This window comes from Strigops habroptila, chromosome 6, assembly GCF_004027225.2.
Source record: "Strigops habroptila isolate Jane chromosome 6, bStrHab1.2.pri, whole genome shotgun sequence".
Classification (NCBI taxonomy): domain Eukaryota; kingdom Metazoa; phylum Chordata; class Aves; order Psittaciformes; family Psittacidae; genus Strigops; species Strigops habroptila.
This window is the reverse complement of record NC_044282.2, coordinates 35,789,900-35,807,563: the sequence shown is the minus strand read 5'-3', so window position 1 is coordinate 35,807,563 and position 17,664 is coordinate 35,789,900. Positions and strand designations below refer to the sequence as shown.

Here is a 17,664-nt window from a genome sequence, read left to right as displayed (position 1 = left end):
TTTGTCCTCAAGTTGGCATAATGTTGCACTAAACATTTGCCACTTACTGTTCTGCAAGCTGTTAAGCTTCCTGTGAAAGCAGTAAGATACCACAGAAGCACTTTTGTAAACAGAATCCTACATCATTTCATTAAAGTACTGTGGCAATACTTATCTGGGAACAAAACAAGGGGAAGTTGCATCAGTATGTGGGCTGCAAATGAGGCAAGGGGAACCATTATTCTAAATTAACACAGAAAAACAAATTATATTCAACCAGGAAGCTTTTTACAAGGAAGAGCATGTAGACAAAAAAAAATACAACTCTTAACACTAAGCATAGGATATAGGACATACAGACAGAAATAGAAGAAGGATGTAATTTGAGAGCAGTCCTGACATGCAATTACAATGGAAAACAGAAGCAGAAAAACAATGAAAGTTTCAATAGGCTCTAAAAAAGCAATAGAAATAAAGGAGAAATGCACTTCTTACAAAGATTCTGGACAAGTGAGCAAGAAGTCCCTTCCTTTCTCATTGTACAAGGACACTAGCACCACACTAGGCAACCCAGACCCCTTGCTTGTCTAAGGTTGTTGCTATTTCTTTACTTGCTGAATGGTAGAGTTTATTTGCAGTCTTGAATCATAAGCCTATTTGCTATGCACTCTACAAGTCCCCTACTGCTAACAATCTAATTACAACACAAGAACAGATAAACACAGATTAACATCACTCAGTGGATCTAGGTGGTCCTTTCTAGTTTAGCATCCTGGGAAAGCACCCTGAAACATTATTGTTCACCATGACAAACACTGATTGAAGAACATCTGCACCCTAACCACTGATATCTGCACCCTAACTGCCAACAGTTTTTACAGATGTCTGATTTTCTGAGAGGATCTCAGGAATGTAGCAGAATGAGAGTCCCTTACTTGTATGTATCTCTGCAAAAAGTGATCAGGCTGAACCTACTCAAGAGGTGGCAAGTAAGCAAATTGCTGGAATAAACTAGTTAAAGCACTACACTATAGAAGATTAAATATGCTCAGAACTTCTGAAACTGGCTAGACAAGAATGTCCTATGCCTGCGCTACTGATCACTATTTCTCTCCAAATCATGGTAGCTGCTTCCAAACTGCCTAGAGGGAATAGTGCCCAAAAACTTCTGGGAGGAGTCTGAGCTGATCCAGTCCAAACTTGGGACTAGGTTAATGATCCAGCACTACAGATGACTGAGTTTATTACTGCAGAAGATTTAGCATAAGGACATCACCTGTGGCACTAACCTCAAGGAAGTCATGAGCAAGAATCAACTGGAGAACAATGGTGTTTTCCAGAACTTACTGCAAAAGCACATTAACTGGTCTGCATGCCTGTATGTATCAGAGGCAGAAAATAAATTAATACTCCAGAAAGAAAGTTCCTGAAGGAGCTCTTGTTCAGTAGAACACTGCTTGTAAGGGCAAGCTCGGGACTGTAAGCATAGGAATTATTTTCTTTTGTCTGCTCCTACTGTTAAGGCAATGGGTTTGGTGAGTGCTGCAGAGGGGAAGGCTGAGGAGGAAGACAAGGGCATCCCTATTTATGGACAGACAAGACTGCACCAAAAAGTGCCCGACTTACACAAGCAATTTGTCTTTCTGTTTGTGTAAGCAATCCAGCTAGACCACAAATACTTTGTAAGTGCTCAGGTGAAAAGTGGTTGCAAGTCACTGTTCTGAGAAAATGCTCTGAAATGCAGAGCCCAAGGCTGTGACATCAACTGCAGACCTCTGCATACTAAGACTGGATGATGGTGAGTCATGACATGCATAAAATGGTAGTATTTCAGAAGCTCTTCATAACCAAGTCTAGTAAAATTTATTGTTCTTAATCTGCAATCAACTCAGAACAAATTGACATAATTGAGAGACTCTTACTCGGAGCCATATATGAAAATATAAGTGTATTTTTAAATCTTACGTATAAGACGAATGCATTTTCTGTTCCTGAAATGACATGAATGAGCATTACTTGTTTCTAAATGAAGTAATGCTGCATTTCAGCCAGTAAAGGAGCCAGACCATAGCTGATTAGTTCTTGTTCTGTCTGGGGTCTGAGAAACTGATCGATACCCTTAAATCCAGCCCAAAATGAACTTTTGTGCAAACTTGTGTCTTACAGTACAACTGAGAATTTACATAAACACACTGAGTCAGATCCTGCATGAAGGCGCAACTGGTTTTATCTTGCTATAAGAGAGATCCTTCCCTCTTTCTTTCTATGTTTTCTTTCCAGATAAAAACACCAATTCCAATTCTAATCTCCTGGACTGCAGGATAAACACAAAACAACTTGTCCTATGTCAAGGGAGCTGGACTGCGGTGGCAGCTGAAGGGGACTGCGTTGCGCATGAGTGGCATGAGCAGGAGCACGCTCAGCAGCGTGAGGCAGGTGTCGCTAGGCAACAGGAGTAACCATGGTAACTGGCATCCCAAGCGACACGTGGATTTCCGAGATTAGTCATTCATCTGGAAAAACACTTTAAAGAAAAAAAAATAGTATCACAATACAACACTGTATATGCATAAATATTGTTGTAATGATGAGATGCGATTAAATAGATCTTACTTTAGAAGAACCTGTTTGCTCCACCTCAGACTCAAAGAGCTTTAGGTCATATAATGGTTTGGGTTGGAAGGTCCCCTAAAGATCATCTAGTACCAACCCTCCTGCCATGGGCAGGGACACTTTCCACTACATCAGGTTGCTCAAAGCCCCATCCAACCTGACCTTGAACACTGCCAGCAATGGGACATGGTCACTCACTTTCAGATATTTGGGGTTGCAGCATTAGCGACACAACCAGATCTTTGGCCATGGGTCAAATGTTTTTAAACTCATCATTAGGGAAATACCGTGGAGAAGCTTTAGATGCTACAGGAAAAGCAGTAGAGTTCCTTTACGTATAACTGACCAGTGAGATTGACCATTCCTTCCCCAGAAAGATGGCATTGATGTTTAGTTGGTACATACGATCGTTAGTTGATTAGTATCAAAGTCGCCAGTAATCATGTGCCCACACTAATGCTCTTACACTTGTCATCTTCTACGTGCTGGAAATTTCCAAGAAGCAAAGGTGGCTCAAAGAGCGCAGCATCCGGGAGGCCCGAATCAAGCCACAGCAGCAGGGATAAAGAGCAGCCAGGGCAACCAGCAGCTTCCCTCCAGCACTTGCAAGAACGCAATTGTGTGGAATACACCCGCGTGATTTTAACAAAGCCAGAAAACCTCCAAAATCCTTTGCAGCCTGTGGCCACTACACCCCTGAGCAAAATTCCCTCCCAGTTCCAAGCCTGTGAACCCTTTCAACACAGCACATTCCACACATTGCCTGAGATACTAGTATCACCAGTCTCTTTCCTACCACTTCTTTCACCTAATGCTAAATAGCTGAGTCAATAAAATCAATCTGTAGTTAGTATAGGCATTCACAGGAGCACGGATTTGTCCTTGCACAAAAGGTATACCCCAAGTGATTAGCTCAGCCATTCCTTATAGGGGCTTGTAAAACAACTATTGATTCCTGGGTGTTTGAGGGATGTTAATTAGAATTAGATTTTGCAGCAACAGCTATTTCATCAGAAGAAATTGTAAAAACATATCAAGGAGCTCAGGTGGAAATTAAAAAGTAATCTTTCTTATCTGTGATATGTTGGCTACTTCAAATATGAATGTAAAGCATTAAGCAAACAAAGTAATGATAATACACATGCTATATATAACCTATCTTGCCTTGATCGAACTAGTTTACTTTGTTTACCATGGAAATGAGGCATCCCCTGCAATTTACTTTAATCTACTTCTTCAACTTTATTAAAATCATGCTTTTCAGCTGCGACCACTAAGCCAAATAATACGCAGTGTGAGTAAAAAGCTTATGAAAATCTGTATAAACTATTTTGATCAGTCTTAACCAAAAGATGAATTTGGCTTCAAACAATGAGCCTTTCTTTCTATGAAGCCTTTTAGGAAATCTCACTGCAAATATTCTTAATCTTAAATAGTAGCTATTGAGGCTACCATTTACATGCTAGAAACTTTAAATTTGATTTACCGTGCATTGCAGAAAAACAGAGGAGAAAGGGAAAAAAAAATGTCTGACGTCATACATTTGCAGTACTAACACAGTCAGAAACTACACTTCAATCAGTCTTAGGGTTGGGCTTAAGTGATGTTCCTGGGACATAAGCATTTGGAAAGACCTCCATAATTTCATAGATTTTGCCTCATGAAGCCTAAATGTATATGCACATCTGTACAGTTTCCTTGCAAACACTTTCACACATAGTTGCACAGTTAGCAGAGATTCTGAGAATCAGGAAAAAGCTTTTTCTCAATCAGAGATGTGAAGAAGGAACAAAGTGGTTTAAGCCTTAGCAATGAGGGGATTCTTTGTAAATAATGTATCACAGAAAGAGAAGTCTTAGACTAGATAATTAGAGTTAATATATCTCATAGTAACGTGACAGCCATCTAGAAAGAATACAAAGGAAAAATTAAACAAGACACACTATAATGGATGCTTAATATAAAAACCTATTTGATTTAGAAGCTGGGCTGCAAATCTCATAACAACAAATTTATTTCCACATGACTGCCCAGGCTCTCTGCTTTAGACTGGCTCAGAAACGCCTTGGCCTTTCTCACAGTGTTACTGCATTTCTTCTCCCAAACCCAGCCAAAAGCTGAGGCACAACGGACTGCAAAAAATGAAGGAATATATTATTTACTAAGTAAAACAAATCTCTTCTGGAACATTGAAGCTAATAAAGCTTGATTTCCTACAAATTTGTGCCTTGTACTTGCTTGACTTTGGCCAGATGTGAGCAATTGAAGCATTGCTTTTCACAAACTGTGCTGTCCAAATGCAGTTTTTCATTCAAGGCTCCAGGCTTCTTTTTCATGTGCATTCTAATAGAGTATAAATTTCTACTGCAGGCTTTAATGAACACACTCCTCTAACTGTTCATTTATTCACATAAAACTTGGAGCTTAATTATTTTTGAGATCTCTACCATCTTGCCAAATGTAATAGAAATCAGATAGGACTTCCCAGTTATTAGCGAGGATTCAGAAAATCATCATATAGGCAGAGCAACCTTAGAACATACATTTGTATAAACCTCATTTCTGTTTGACAAAATATATACATATATATTTTATTTTTTTTTTACAATGTGAATTCCAAGATTGGTTTGGCTGCATCAAATTGAAAGTTCCTACATTAGCCTGGGTCTGCACTGTAAAATATCCAGCTCTGGTGTTAAAATGTGAGGGTTCTTGGCTTTTTGGACCTGGTGCTGCCCATAGGACTGTACACAATTTTTATTTAAATCTTGCTTTGACTTCTTTGTGCCATTATCACTTATGAAGTTTTTGAAGATAGATTCTTGGTTTAAATCCCCTAGCGGATGCTATTAATCTCTTCCTATCTAAACAATCTCTTAAAGGACGGGAAGCTTCTTTATCTCATTTTCTCTTCATTATTAATCTGTTCACTGAAGTGCTGGAGTTGTTTCTGAATGCTAAGGAGGAACACCTCTTAGCTTGCTAATGAGGACAAACATAATATAAGTATTTTTGTAAAATCCTAACAACTGTGTCTAGCTTTAGAAGAACTTTCTGAGGTGATAAATAAAACCAATACAGAAAAAGGGGTGCTGAATTTTCCCAGAGGAGAAAAGGTTGTGTATATTGTTCTCATACAACACTGCAGTATTTGTTTTTGAATGCAGTGTCAGAGCACACAGTTCATACGATGCAATCTAGTACGAGTGCTTTTACATTTCAAACTGCATTAAATGGATCATATCTCACCATTACTGAGCTTGTGGCTGAGCAGAAAATAGATTTCTCCTCAAGAGGATGCCTGCAATTGTCTGTTAGTTTTGATTTTTCTTAATAATTTATTTCAATACTTAATGTTCTTCAATTTAATAGGCTCGTATCTGTAATAAACTGCATTTTAAACATTTGTTTTCACAATGTTTTCCCCATGAAGTTCAATGAAGTCCAACAATATTACACACAGTTTGTGAAATATGACAGCTCATGGACGAATTCAAGTGGACTAGAATCACAGCAATTGAAACCGATCCTACACACCTACAGTCTGGATTTTGGGGCTGAATGTGCCCAGACCAGAAGTGACCTCTCATGCTGCTGAGATTCTCTCACCTGCAACCACTGTTATTCCTGCTGGGCTGGAGTAAGACTCTCAGGCCCTTGTGTATAGCCAGTTTGTCCACATTTTGTGCCCTACAGTGTGCACTAGCCTGAAAGGACGAGCAAGAAGGCACAGATGTCTACAGCCTTTTTGAAACCGTGTTTCTCATTCTTGCTCCTGATCTGAGCTCTGCCAGTGCAATACCCACTTAAGAGACATGGATAAAAGGCACAAACAATATTGGGAACAGACATTTCCCCATTCCCTGTGAGCTTTTCTCTTCCTGGCTCCATGAATTTTTTGCAGTCTTTTCTGCACAGTGGTCCAGCTTCATCCACACTGTAGATAGATAGACATCTAAATTGTTGTATTATACCTTCTGTGAACAGAAAGTGTTCAAGCAACTTAACTGAAGGAAGAATTTTTAAGAGATCATAAATCAGATTAAATTTTCATTGGTATTCCAGTGAAATATATGGAAGATTTGATATCTGTCCTGATATTTTATTCTTTATAAACATGAGTAGCAAACAACAGAGACAAGCAAATATGCCAATTCTGTATATAAAAGTGTGTATCTGGTATGTATTTATACATATCAAATATTCAGGTACGCATAAGGAAAAGGAGGCAAAACCAAAAAGGCTAGTTCTCCCAATCTGTCCATCTTGAATTAGAAGACAGGCTCATACATTTCTCCTCAGAGATGATATTGAGAAATCTGGAGGAGGAATAATTGGCAGTTGAAATTTATTTTAATCAAATTGCAAGATAATTATTGTTTAATATTCCACTTTGATATAGCTTATTTTCTGCTTGACACATCTGTTAAGCTGTAGATTCAGAACTGTTCTCAGTAAGAATCTGAAAGCACAGATTACTCATCACCACCTAATTTGCTAATGCCCACAATCAAGCACATTTGTATTCCGCTATATTTGCTCCACATCTGAAACACACATGGTGTAGCTCAGGTCACAAAGTACACAAAAGTAAAAATATAGCATTACAAAGCTAGCTAATTAGGCAATGGTGAACTTCTGTTTAGGTGGTTGAGAACATTGGTAGTCCCAGGTTGGTTGTTCCTGTCTGTCTGTTGCAGATTGCTGAGCCCACAACCTTGCTGTGGGAGGAAACTTGTAAACAATCCCCATTTTACTTCAGGCAAAGGTGTCTGGGCTGGTACAGAGTCTTCTATCACCACTGTCACTGACTATCTTATCAATCTTGCCTGAAAGCAGGCTAGAAATTGAATGCGCAAGCCTTTTGGCAGCCAAGTCATAAACAACTAGGTGGTACATTTGAGGCCATTAATGGCTTCCACTGAGACACATAGATTCAGAAGGCTTGTTCGCCCATAGCCTGATTGATGCCTTTTATTTACATTCCTCATCCAAGAAGTCTGAGTTTTCTGCAGGCAAAAGATTAGTATTGGAAAACCTGTCTTGAGAAGTTTTCTGAGGCCAGTAAAGAAAATATTTTTTTTCCTAAACAATCATCTCCCTTTTCTGTAAGCTTTCTGAAGATTTTTTTCTTGTTTTAGTAAGGGAAATAGGAGCACATGCAATCATATTCATGGGCTGTGACAGGACATGGTACAAGAAGTTTCCCTTGCAGGAATTAAATGGTGGTGCAAAGCCAGGCTATCATTTTCTAAGTCACCTGCACACACAGACACACATCTAAGCACAAAGATGCAGTGCACTCCATAAACTCATAAACTCCTAAACTCCATAAACTATAAGTGTTTATAGTAGAACAAAGCAGACAGTGTTATTGATGCAGAAACCAATCAGCAAAAGGTAAAAAAAGAAAAGCTAAAGAAACACCACTGGTTCTGGAGGTCAAAGAAATTACTTTAGAACAGCTTTCCTCATCTTTCAGAACTGAATATTGAATTGTTCACAAGTGCTTCTGCCATAGCCGCACCCTTGGACAGCATATACTGAACACTGCAGGAAATATTACTCAGCTCATTTTATTACTATTTTATTTCCTTTCAGGTGGAAATGTGGTTTTCTTCATCTAATGTTTCAACATGACAGTATGAAGTTATGCAAAGCAAAAAATTAGTCAATAAAAAATTGCACTTAAGCATTCTGTGAGTAAAAATAATGCTTTTTTGGTTTTTTGGTAGCCCCCTCTTTTTCCCCCCCCTTTTTTTTTTAACCAGCAGAAAGCTGTTATCTCTCTGCAAGAGTGCTTTCTATTTTGCAATTCTGGTAAAAATCACCCCTTGAAATTAACCAGTTCTAGCTACAGAGATGAAACTCATGCTCAGGCATAGTGAGAGGCAGCCACTATGAGAAGGCAACCCAGGATCCAAGGTGACCCCAGCATAGGTCACCAGCAGGGCACAGTCCCACAGGGGCTAGTAGCAGGTTCCCTCAACAGCCACAAGAAGAGATGAGCCACATCCAGGGTCCATCCAGGGAACTCGGTCAGGAGCAAAAGAGATAGGGCTGGAGACAGGCTCAGACATATATCTGAGAGGTCCATCCGGGAAGACCAGCCACCTACAACACAGTTCTGAGGCCCATCCAGGAAACAGGCACACCTACACCACAGCTGAGGCTTCAGGACAGCAATGAAGGACAGAGAGCCCTGGGGCAGAGGGTGGAGGTCTCAGGTGAGGTTGGTCAAGGCCATAAGCACAACTGGTGCTCTCAGCACCCTGACACATCTCACAGTAAAGCAGTTGTAATGTCCTTTACTGCAGCTTTCCTACAAGAAAAAAAAAAAAAAAAATCAGTCCAAGGGTTATACCACTATCAGTGGTAACAAAAACGTTTTGTGCGGGTCTAACAGTAGAAAGTTTTATCTGATGTTACATTTCTTTTATTTATGTTGAAAGTCTTTTAAAAGACTATTATACCTCTTAGTACTAGATATAGTCCAGCACTAGTCATCATTTCTTATCTTGTTATGTATTAAACATGGATTATTAACCCCTTATAGGTGTTTCAGTTAAGCTCTATGTTGTGGATGCTGTACAAGTATAAAATAGAAGTTAGTTTTGCCCTCAGTAAGCTTAGCTCAACACACTACAACAAATACAATAAGTAGAAAAAAAATGGAAAAGGAAAGACAAAGGAAGTTACACCGTATATTAACAAAAGACAGTGAAATGCATCTGCATCATTTTGGCTCAATTATCCAGTTGGAAATCACACCTAATTATCAGAAATCTCCTTTGGCTGCTTATCTCCAGTAATATTTCTGGAATACTGTTTCAGCTCAGTGTAAAATTCAGAACACATCATTATTATTTTATTTCTTTGTCATCAAACATTTTCTAGTGATGAGAATTCCTGGCACTGAATTTAAAATAAAAATGTTTTTTCTTAATTGCCCTAGGATCTCTGTTCACTGGCTAACACAACTGACAGTGTATTGAAATAATGGGAAATGTATACAGATCTGCTATTTTTTAAGAGAAGCAACCAAGGAATGTGAGATGTAGAGCAGACATTCTACTCTTCTGAGACGAGCTGGGAACATACATGTCTCTGAGGTGATCTCAAATTCTGCAGATCTGTGAATTTTGTGGATGAAATATGTATTAGTCACAAAGGTCTAACATGTACATAAATTGATAAAACGTCTATCTTAAGCATCTGGGCACTACATAACCTTCTGTTAGATACCCTGATTTTGTAAATAGCCTATAGAAAGAAAGCAGTATAGATAATGGAATCATTCTCCCACCAATGTACATGTTAGAAAGTTATCTAAAGTCAGCCAAAACTAATTACTTTAAAAAACAAAAGGGCACTGGTTTCTCTTTTGGAGATTTGGTTTCTTTCTTAAACTTGCAGTTCAGTTCACCTATCCCCAGAGATCAAAAACTCAGACTTATTTGTGGAGGGTTTGTTTTTAAAGCCACATTTTGAAGAATTTAGCATTTAAAACAAACAAAGGCTGAGGACACAAAGCTGCTCTTTAAATTTTATGCATGAACATCAGATTGATACCACATCTCCTTTAGTGAGGTGGATGTACAGCGTCATCACTCTCCACTACTTGAAGAAATTTAAGCCCAAGTAGCTTTGGATTGTACCTTAAGCACCAGACAAAGGAACAATTGGATAAAAATAGTAGTTGCCATCAGTTTTGCTGGAACTGTCATTGTACACAGAAGAACATAAAAGTTATTTGGCCACACAGCACAAATGCAAGAGGGGACATGATGAAGCAGGCAAGACTTTTGGGTGAACAAGAGAGCAAATGGAGCTGTAAGCACTGATCCGTATCCAAAGGTGTTTTACATATTTTACCTATGATGCTCTAATGCCAACATTCATCACAGAAATATTTCAAAATCCAGGTCAATGTCCTCCCAGTGTATGCCCTAATTACTACTCTATGGGGTCAAGGTATCTCTTGTGCTCTCTTCACAGTCCAGTGAAATGGTCTACTTTCCTTTTCCAAATGCTTCATTTCTACAAAGGGCATGAGCAGAACGACTTCTTGGTCATACCACTCTCCACACTTAGTTGAAAGCAGGCTGCAGCAGAAAATATAGGAATCATCCTTTTCTGTGATTTGCACGTTTTAGACACAGTATAAACAGCATCAGACCTATAACAACTTATAAGATAATATTAATAATACCTGAAGTCTGAAATAAAGTAATTCTGATAACTTTTGTTCAGACCTCTACTTACATTATGGTCTTATGTTTCTATGTGTGTTGGCCTTATTCCCACACAGCATCCATATGCTGAGTGGGTCTGATCAATCCATAGCAGCTGTACCTGACTGAAGGGCAAGGAGCTTACTGCACTTCATCTCACAGCAGGAGGAAAATCCCAGCCAAAAGCAAGGCTTTTGGACCCTTAATACCTTAGGCTTTATTATAGTTACTTTTGGCAGGAGAAGGATCAAGTACGATTTAAATCTTGGGACTGGACATCAGTTCCACAAATAAATATAAGCCGGTCAAAGGAGTAGTTCTATAGCCCAGGCCAGCACAATCATAGATGTTAGATGACATTAGGAAATTAGGAATCCCTAAAGACAGCTTGTATCCTCCAAAAATACCAGTAACCAGAACAAGGGTAAAAGTTACTCAGTTTTGGATTCAAATTATTGAATATAGTGAACTGCTGAGCTTCTTGGGCATGTAATTGGGTTAGAAAACACCCCACTGTATAAACTTTGGGAATTCTGTATGCTGTTCTGCAGTAAAAATCTGTATTAATACTTATGGGTCTCAAAAATTGTCTCCTGGTATGGATAAAGCCTTTTATTTACTTTTTTTTTTTCTGTTTTGCTTCTGAATGCAGTATACATACCTGTTTTCTGCCTCTCCAGAAGCTGTGTGAAGCAGCCTGGCAGCCTGTGCTAAACGAGAGACAAACAAGACTCCATGGTGCACGGCTGGGGACTTAAATGAACATGGGTTGTCTCAAGGGAAGAACATATCGTGCCTGAGTTCTTTTACATAAGCTAATCCTTTCAGAAACCACATTGAAAGTCAAGAAATGAAACTGAGTTATTATAACTTGGTCTAGGTTTTTACAAAGACATAATACTTCTTTATAATCTTTGTGCAAATAATAATACAAGGAGTAGCTGCAAGATACAATAATTGCTTCTAATAGGAGGCTCAGCTGGTTTTCTAAATGTGAGATTTTACATACAACCTCAGGAATCCGCGCCTGAGATACTAGGAAGATTTCAGCAAATTACATTTTTTCCCAGTGTTTCTTTATCCTCTTGTTTCCTTTTTTTCCTCTTATTTCTTTACTCTTATTTCAGGAAGAGCCATCTGTACAGGCAGTGTCTAAGAACATCAATTCTTTAGTTTTTCATGAGTCTGTATTGCTCTTCAGATATATGCAGAGGACTACAGATTGAAAAATCAAAAGGCTGTGAATTGTGAAAGTTTAATAAATTTTACTGTGAATTCTGATTCGATTAAAGTTTTACTGAAAGCACCAAATTTAGTCTTCCCTTTTCACTATACTATTCATAAATACATCTGTCTTCCAACTAAGCAGTTGAAACAACACCATGACTGTATCCTCTACACACTCTCATCTATACTGATATGGAAAAGAAGATCTGTCTGTACCTATAGGACAAGGGGTAATGGGTTTTAACCTAAACAGGGGAAGTTCAGGTTAGATATAAGGAAGAAGTTCTCTACAGTGAGGGTGGTGAGGCACTGGAATGGGTTGCCCAAAGAAGTGGTAAATGCTCCATGCCTGGCGGTGTTCAAGGCCAGGTTGGACAGAGCCTTTGGCAATGTGGTATAGTGTGAGGAGTCCCTGCCCATGGCAGGGCGGTAGGAACTAGATGATCTTAAGGTCCTTTCCAACCCTAACCATTCTATGATTCCATGATTCTATCCAGGACTGCTTAGGGAATAAGGAATGGGGAGAATCAGAAACTGCCCCAAAACCTGGTCAAATAGCAGAATGGTAGGAAATCCAAGTGGTAATTTTCTGATTGCCAAACACAGTGAATAGAAAAATACTGGATAAAGCATCAAAGAAAGCACTCTAGCTTACAAATTATTTGTTGCCATTACTTGTGAAATACATGAACATTAAACATATTTGGATAAATTAGGATTACTTTGGTAATAGAAACAGACTACATTTGTCAGACAGCTTATATAACAAGGAAGCTACTCTCTCAGCAAGTCCTTATCAGTGGAAAAAGCTAATAAATGTGCCTCATGAATTTCTATTTTATTATTTTAATCTCAAAATTCAGTGTTGACTTGAAGTCAATAAATCTGCTCTACTCCTGTAATGAATTTTTATCTTGCATAACTAGACTGAATCATATGTGCCCAAGTTTAGGTGCATAACTGAAGTCCAAGAGGCAAAACACAGCCATAATGAGTCCTCAGAGGTTCAACAGATTTAACAAAGAATAAATATTATGTTTCTTTTATGTTGGATGGTAGATTAAGCAGTGCAGCCTTATTACATATTTCTATTCAGATACATTTTCTTCCATATATCATAATGAATTTCAGCTCCTTGAAACCCTTATTTTTTGATTTATTATATTTTAGCAGACTACACCTTTAAGAACATGCCAGTTACAGATACTTTAAAGTGCTTTGATCTTCTAAGATGTCACCTCTTACGAAGCAATCTCCAATTCCGATTCCCCATCTAAACACTCCTGAGTTTGGTATTTGCCACTCAAGCATAAAGACTTCTACTCGTAACCAGCTGATATTTGACAGACACCATGCACGATATTCTGACATCTTTTCCCAGACAAAGAAAAATCAGTCTCCACAATAACTCTAAAGATAGGCCATAGTAAATTTTGCTTATTGCTTAGAGATTAAATTCTGTCTTCTTCCCAATTCATAATGGCTATGAACCAGTAAAATTGAAGAAAAAATCTAGAAGGTTTGGCAAGATTGCATCTGCCTCTTTGGTTAAATTTAGGTATTCCTTGACTTGTCAAGCTTCACACAGTGAAACTGAGATAGACTTGGTACCTATTTCCTGCCGTTAAGACTATATACATTTACATTTTGTGACATCTCTGCTTCCCTGTTATCCCATGATCCCAAATAGATCACTATTATCATCAATGTACACTAGTGTGTATAGCCTATAAATTTAAAGAGCAAAAAAGAGGCCAAAAGAGGGCTACAGCAGAGAAAATGTCTTTGTTGCGGAAAGGCAATACCTCATGGAGTCAGGACTATAAAACATAGAAACTGTAGTCTTGGCATCCAAGAAAATGGGAAAAGATTAATCAAAATCTCATTCCAGCCTAGCTTCCTGTTAGTTTGCTGAGCCCTTTCATAGGATACATGTCTATGAAGCTATTCAATCTTAGAAAACTACTGCTGTCTTCACAATCAAGACATATCAGTGAAGATTTGCAGTGAAATGCATAGTGATTTTTATCTCTGGTTACAGTGATACTGAAGTCCTCTAAATTAGTTGTTACTAAGGATTTCTAGACACTAGCTACCTGAATCTTGATTTTAAAAAATACAGTTTCTAGCTTTCATCTTCCCATGTCAATCACCAACATGGAGTTTAGGGTATTGCTTAGCCCACTGTCCTTCACTGAACTGCGTAAAGGGGTTCAACTGAAAACATTTCCTGGAGAGACCCAAAAAACAGCTTCCTGCTGCTTGCCTGAGCTTTTCTTCATTATAGATGAGACACTGACAGGTGTCAAGTCTGGACTTTTCAGCAGCATAAGCATGGCTGAATCCTAATCCCTGATCAAGAACTATAAATTATGTCTATTATCATGAGCAATAATTACCTTGAGGAATTAGTATTGAAGCTCCTCAATTAAATTCAGATTTTCAAGAAGCTTTTGACAAAGGCTCTTTTAAAACAGTTAAATGCCAATGGAGGAAGAAGGAAAGTCCTCTCGTGGATTATTAACTGGTCAAAGAATAATCAATAAAAATTACAAACAAACGGTAGATTTTTCACAAAGAAGCAAGGTACCAGCAGAGTCTCTCAAGTATCTATGTTTAGACATACGATACTAAACACATTCATAAATGATCTGGTGAAGAGGTAAATAATGAGGCAAAAAATTCTCAAAATGGTACAAAATCAATTACAAGAATCAGCACTGGAACTCACAAGGACAAGTTGCAGAATGGCATTACGAACTATAACATCTGCATGACAGAGGGGTAAATAAAATTCATCCTTCATGAATGTAAATTCATACCTATCATAAAGAAGAGAAGCAAACCATAAGTTTAGAAACAAAACACTACATTTCAAATGATCATGAGGAAGGTGATCCTGGAAGCAGATCTTATGAAAAGTTCTCTGAAAACATTTTTTCAATGTTCAGAAGTGATCAAAAGAGAAAATAGAATAGCAAGAAATATTATGAAAATGGTCAAGAATCAAATACATTGAATAGAAATAAATTACCGTGATTCTACCTCAAATCAGAAAGTAAGTATAATGGGGGACTTGGAATGTTTCCACACGGGGAATAAACTAAGATTCTTCAGTATGGAAAATAAACAAATATGTGGAAATTAGAAAAAACTTTGTAGAAACTGTGAAAGGCAGAGAGAGGGTGCATAGGGAATAACTATTCACTGTTTCCCACAACACAAAGACAAGCTGGAACAAAATGAAATTACCAGGCAACTGGTTTAGAACAAATAAAAGGAAGTATTTTTCACGTTACACATTATTAAATTGTAGCACTCATTGCCATAGGATGTTGTGGATGCCAAAAGTATAAATGGGCTCAAAAAGCACTGAGACAAAATTAATGGAAGAATTCATGGAAGACCTCTGTTCTGAACGTCTGAGTCTCAGATTGTTGGAAGTTTTAAAAAATCATTCTATGTTTGCCCTGTTTGATTGCCTTTACCAAAGTACTACTAGTAGCCATTGTCAGAGATAGATCAGTGAGCTAGACAGGTGTTTGTCCTGATCTAACAAAGTTGTTCTTCTACTTTGAGACAGGAATTCAGCTGTTGGTTTGTCGGTTTGGGTTGTTGTAAGTATGAACTTCACTCTTATTCTAAAGTCAGCATATTTTAAAACAAAAGTCATGACTAGACTTTTTATTAGTGGTTGGATAGTGGTTGCAAGCTAGTGATGAAATTGCTGGTTTGATGCTGTCCCAACTCACGCAATGACTAAAAGCTCTTGTTATTTGCTGTCAGTTTTATGCGACAGAATTGATGGGGTCAGTCTGATTCCAAGAGATGAGATGGTTGCATCCTAAAGCCATATTCACAATTAAAACTCCAAATGAAAAGGACCTTGGTTCAATATAATGCAGCCCTCTTCATTAGCAAGGCACATTGACTAGGGTACATCACAATGCTTGCACTGTGTGCAAGATCTTAAGATGTCCTTCTTACCCTCAGTAGTGTAATTGGAGAGTATTTTTCTGAAAATTATTGATACTATCCAGGCTTATTCCTTGCACCTATCAGTTTCCAGGGCTGGGGCCCTTGTCTAATTTTAAGTAGTCTAGGGAATGAAAATTGCAGACCATTCCTCCTTTCAGAATCCATGGAAGAGCTTCAATCTGGACAACAGCAAGTGACAAGAGAGGTGTTAATGTAGGGAGTATTAATGAAGCCCATGTTTGTGGACTTCATTGCTTTCAGAGATGAGACTGAACTGGAGTTTTGCGTATTCATTTAATATGTGTTTTCCCAAAGGAGGCATTGTGCTGTGGAATAGCCAAGGAAAAGTGATGGGGTAGGCAGGAAAAGCGAAAAACAGAAGCAGAGATCTTTTCATATCTTTATTACTAACACTTTAGTTTGTACAATGCCTTCTGAGCATAGTGGAGGATTTAGAAACCATTGAAAACTAATAATTAGTTCAGAAAAGACAATACTACTAAGGTTTCATGCTAATAATAAACCATTTCCTTCATTTTTTAAGCTCTTTTTTTGTAGCTCTTTTTCATTTTTTCTGCATGTTTTGCATAGGAGCGTACTTCTTCCTTGACTACTATGAGGAATTTAAATAATATAATCATTATTTTGTGGAATGTACTTGGTTTTCATCAGTGTTATTAAATAATGTTGCTTGGAAGTCAGGCAGATTACTAGATGTGGATTTCAAGGTGTATCATGCTCTGTAGAAACAATCACTAGCAGTTCAGATAGCACAGATGATAAATGAAATAGAGATAACCAATGGATTTTAGATCCCTGACAAGGAAAGACATAGATCAAGTTCACATGGTTACAACATTGGCAAATCCATAACTATGAGAACAGAACAAACAAGACTGTTTTCTAATAGTTTAATAGGGTTGAGTTGCTGAATGTATTGGGAATAAACAATCTTTTGATAGCTGCGAAATCCTATATGGTCTGCAAGTGACTACATGCTTTCTGCCAGTTTGCTTTAGTTAGATTGCTGCACAGCATCATTGTAATTCAGGTACCAGAAAATTGTAAACTTGCCAACAATGTCAAATCTTTACTCACTGCTGAAAAGAGCCTATGAAATCTGGGGTCCAGATCAATAGGCAGCAGTGGGAGGATGGCAGAAACAGACATGGCACTGGGGTTATGTTTCATGGTGATCAGCATCTGAAAGACATCAGCAAGCAGCTAATTGTAAATTACTGTATTTACCAGTTCAGCAGGGCAAATTCTAACCTAATGATATTTAAATTCTGCTACACAGACCATAAATTAATTCTTTTTAAATTACAGCTTTCTCGTGACAGAAGCAAACAAACAAATGAGAGAAAATAATGTTTTAATTTGCTCTTTCAAAGCTAAATTCAGCATTTGTAGTGTTTACACAGTGATGGATTGCTGAGGCAGAGATTCATTCAAATGCCACCTAACAATACTGCACTGAAACTGAAAAGGACTGATTTAGCTGTAATCTTGTAAGATGTTTTCACTTCAGCTGTCCATTTCTGCCCTCTCATGAGATAACTGCTAACTTAGCACTAAGTGGCAACACCCCGAAACATTTTGATCATATTTGCTTAATTCATTTCTTTCTGGT

At 38.0% G+C, this 17,664-nt stretch overlaps 1 protein-coding gene across 1 annotated transcript in view; it reads right to left on the bottom strand.

Moving 5' to 3' along the window:
- The window catches only part of LGSN (lengsin, lens protein with glutamine synthetase domain), a 55,361-nt gene extending 38,127 nt beyond the window's left edge, over nt 1-17,234 (bottom strand). The window contains exon 1 of the mRNA XM_030490431.1: nt 17,130-17,234. Coding sequence (XP_030346291.1) covers nt 17,130-17,234 — 105 coding nt within the window. The remainder of the gene's footprint in view (nt 1-17,129) is intronic.
- Nucleotides 17,235-17,664: the final 430 nt, after the last annotated feature.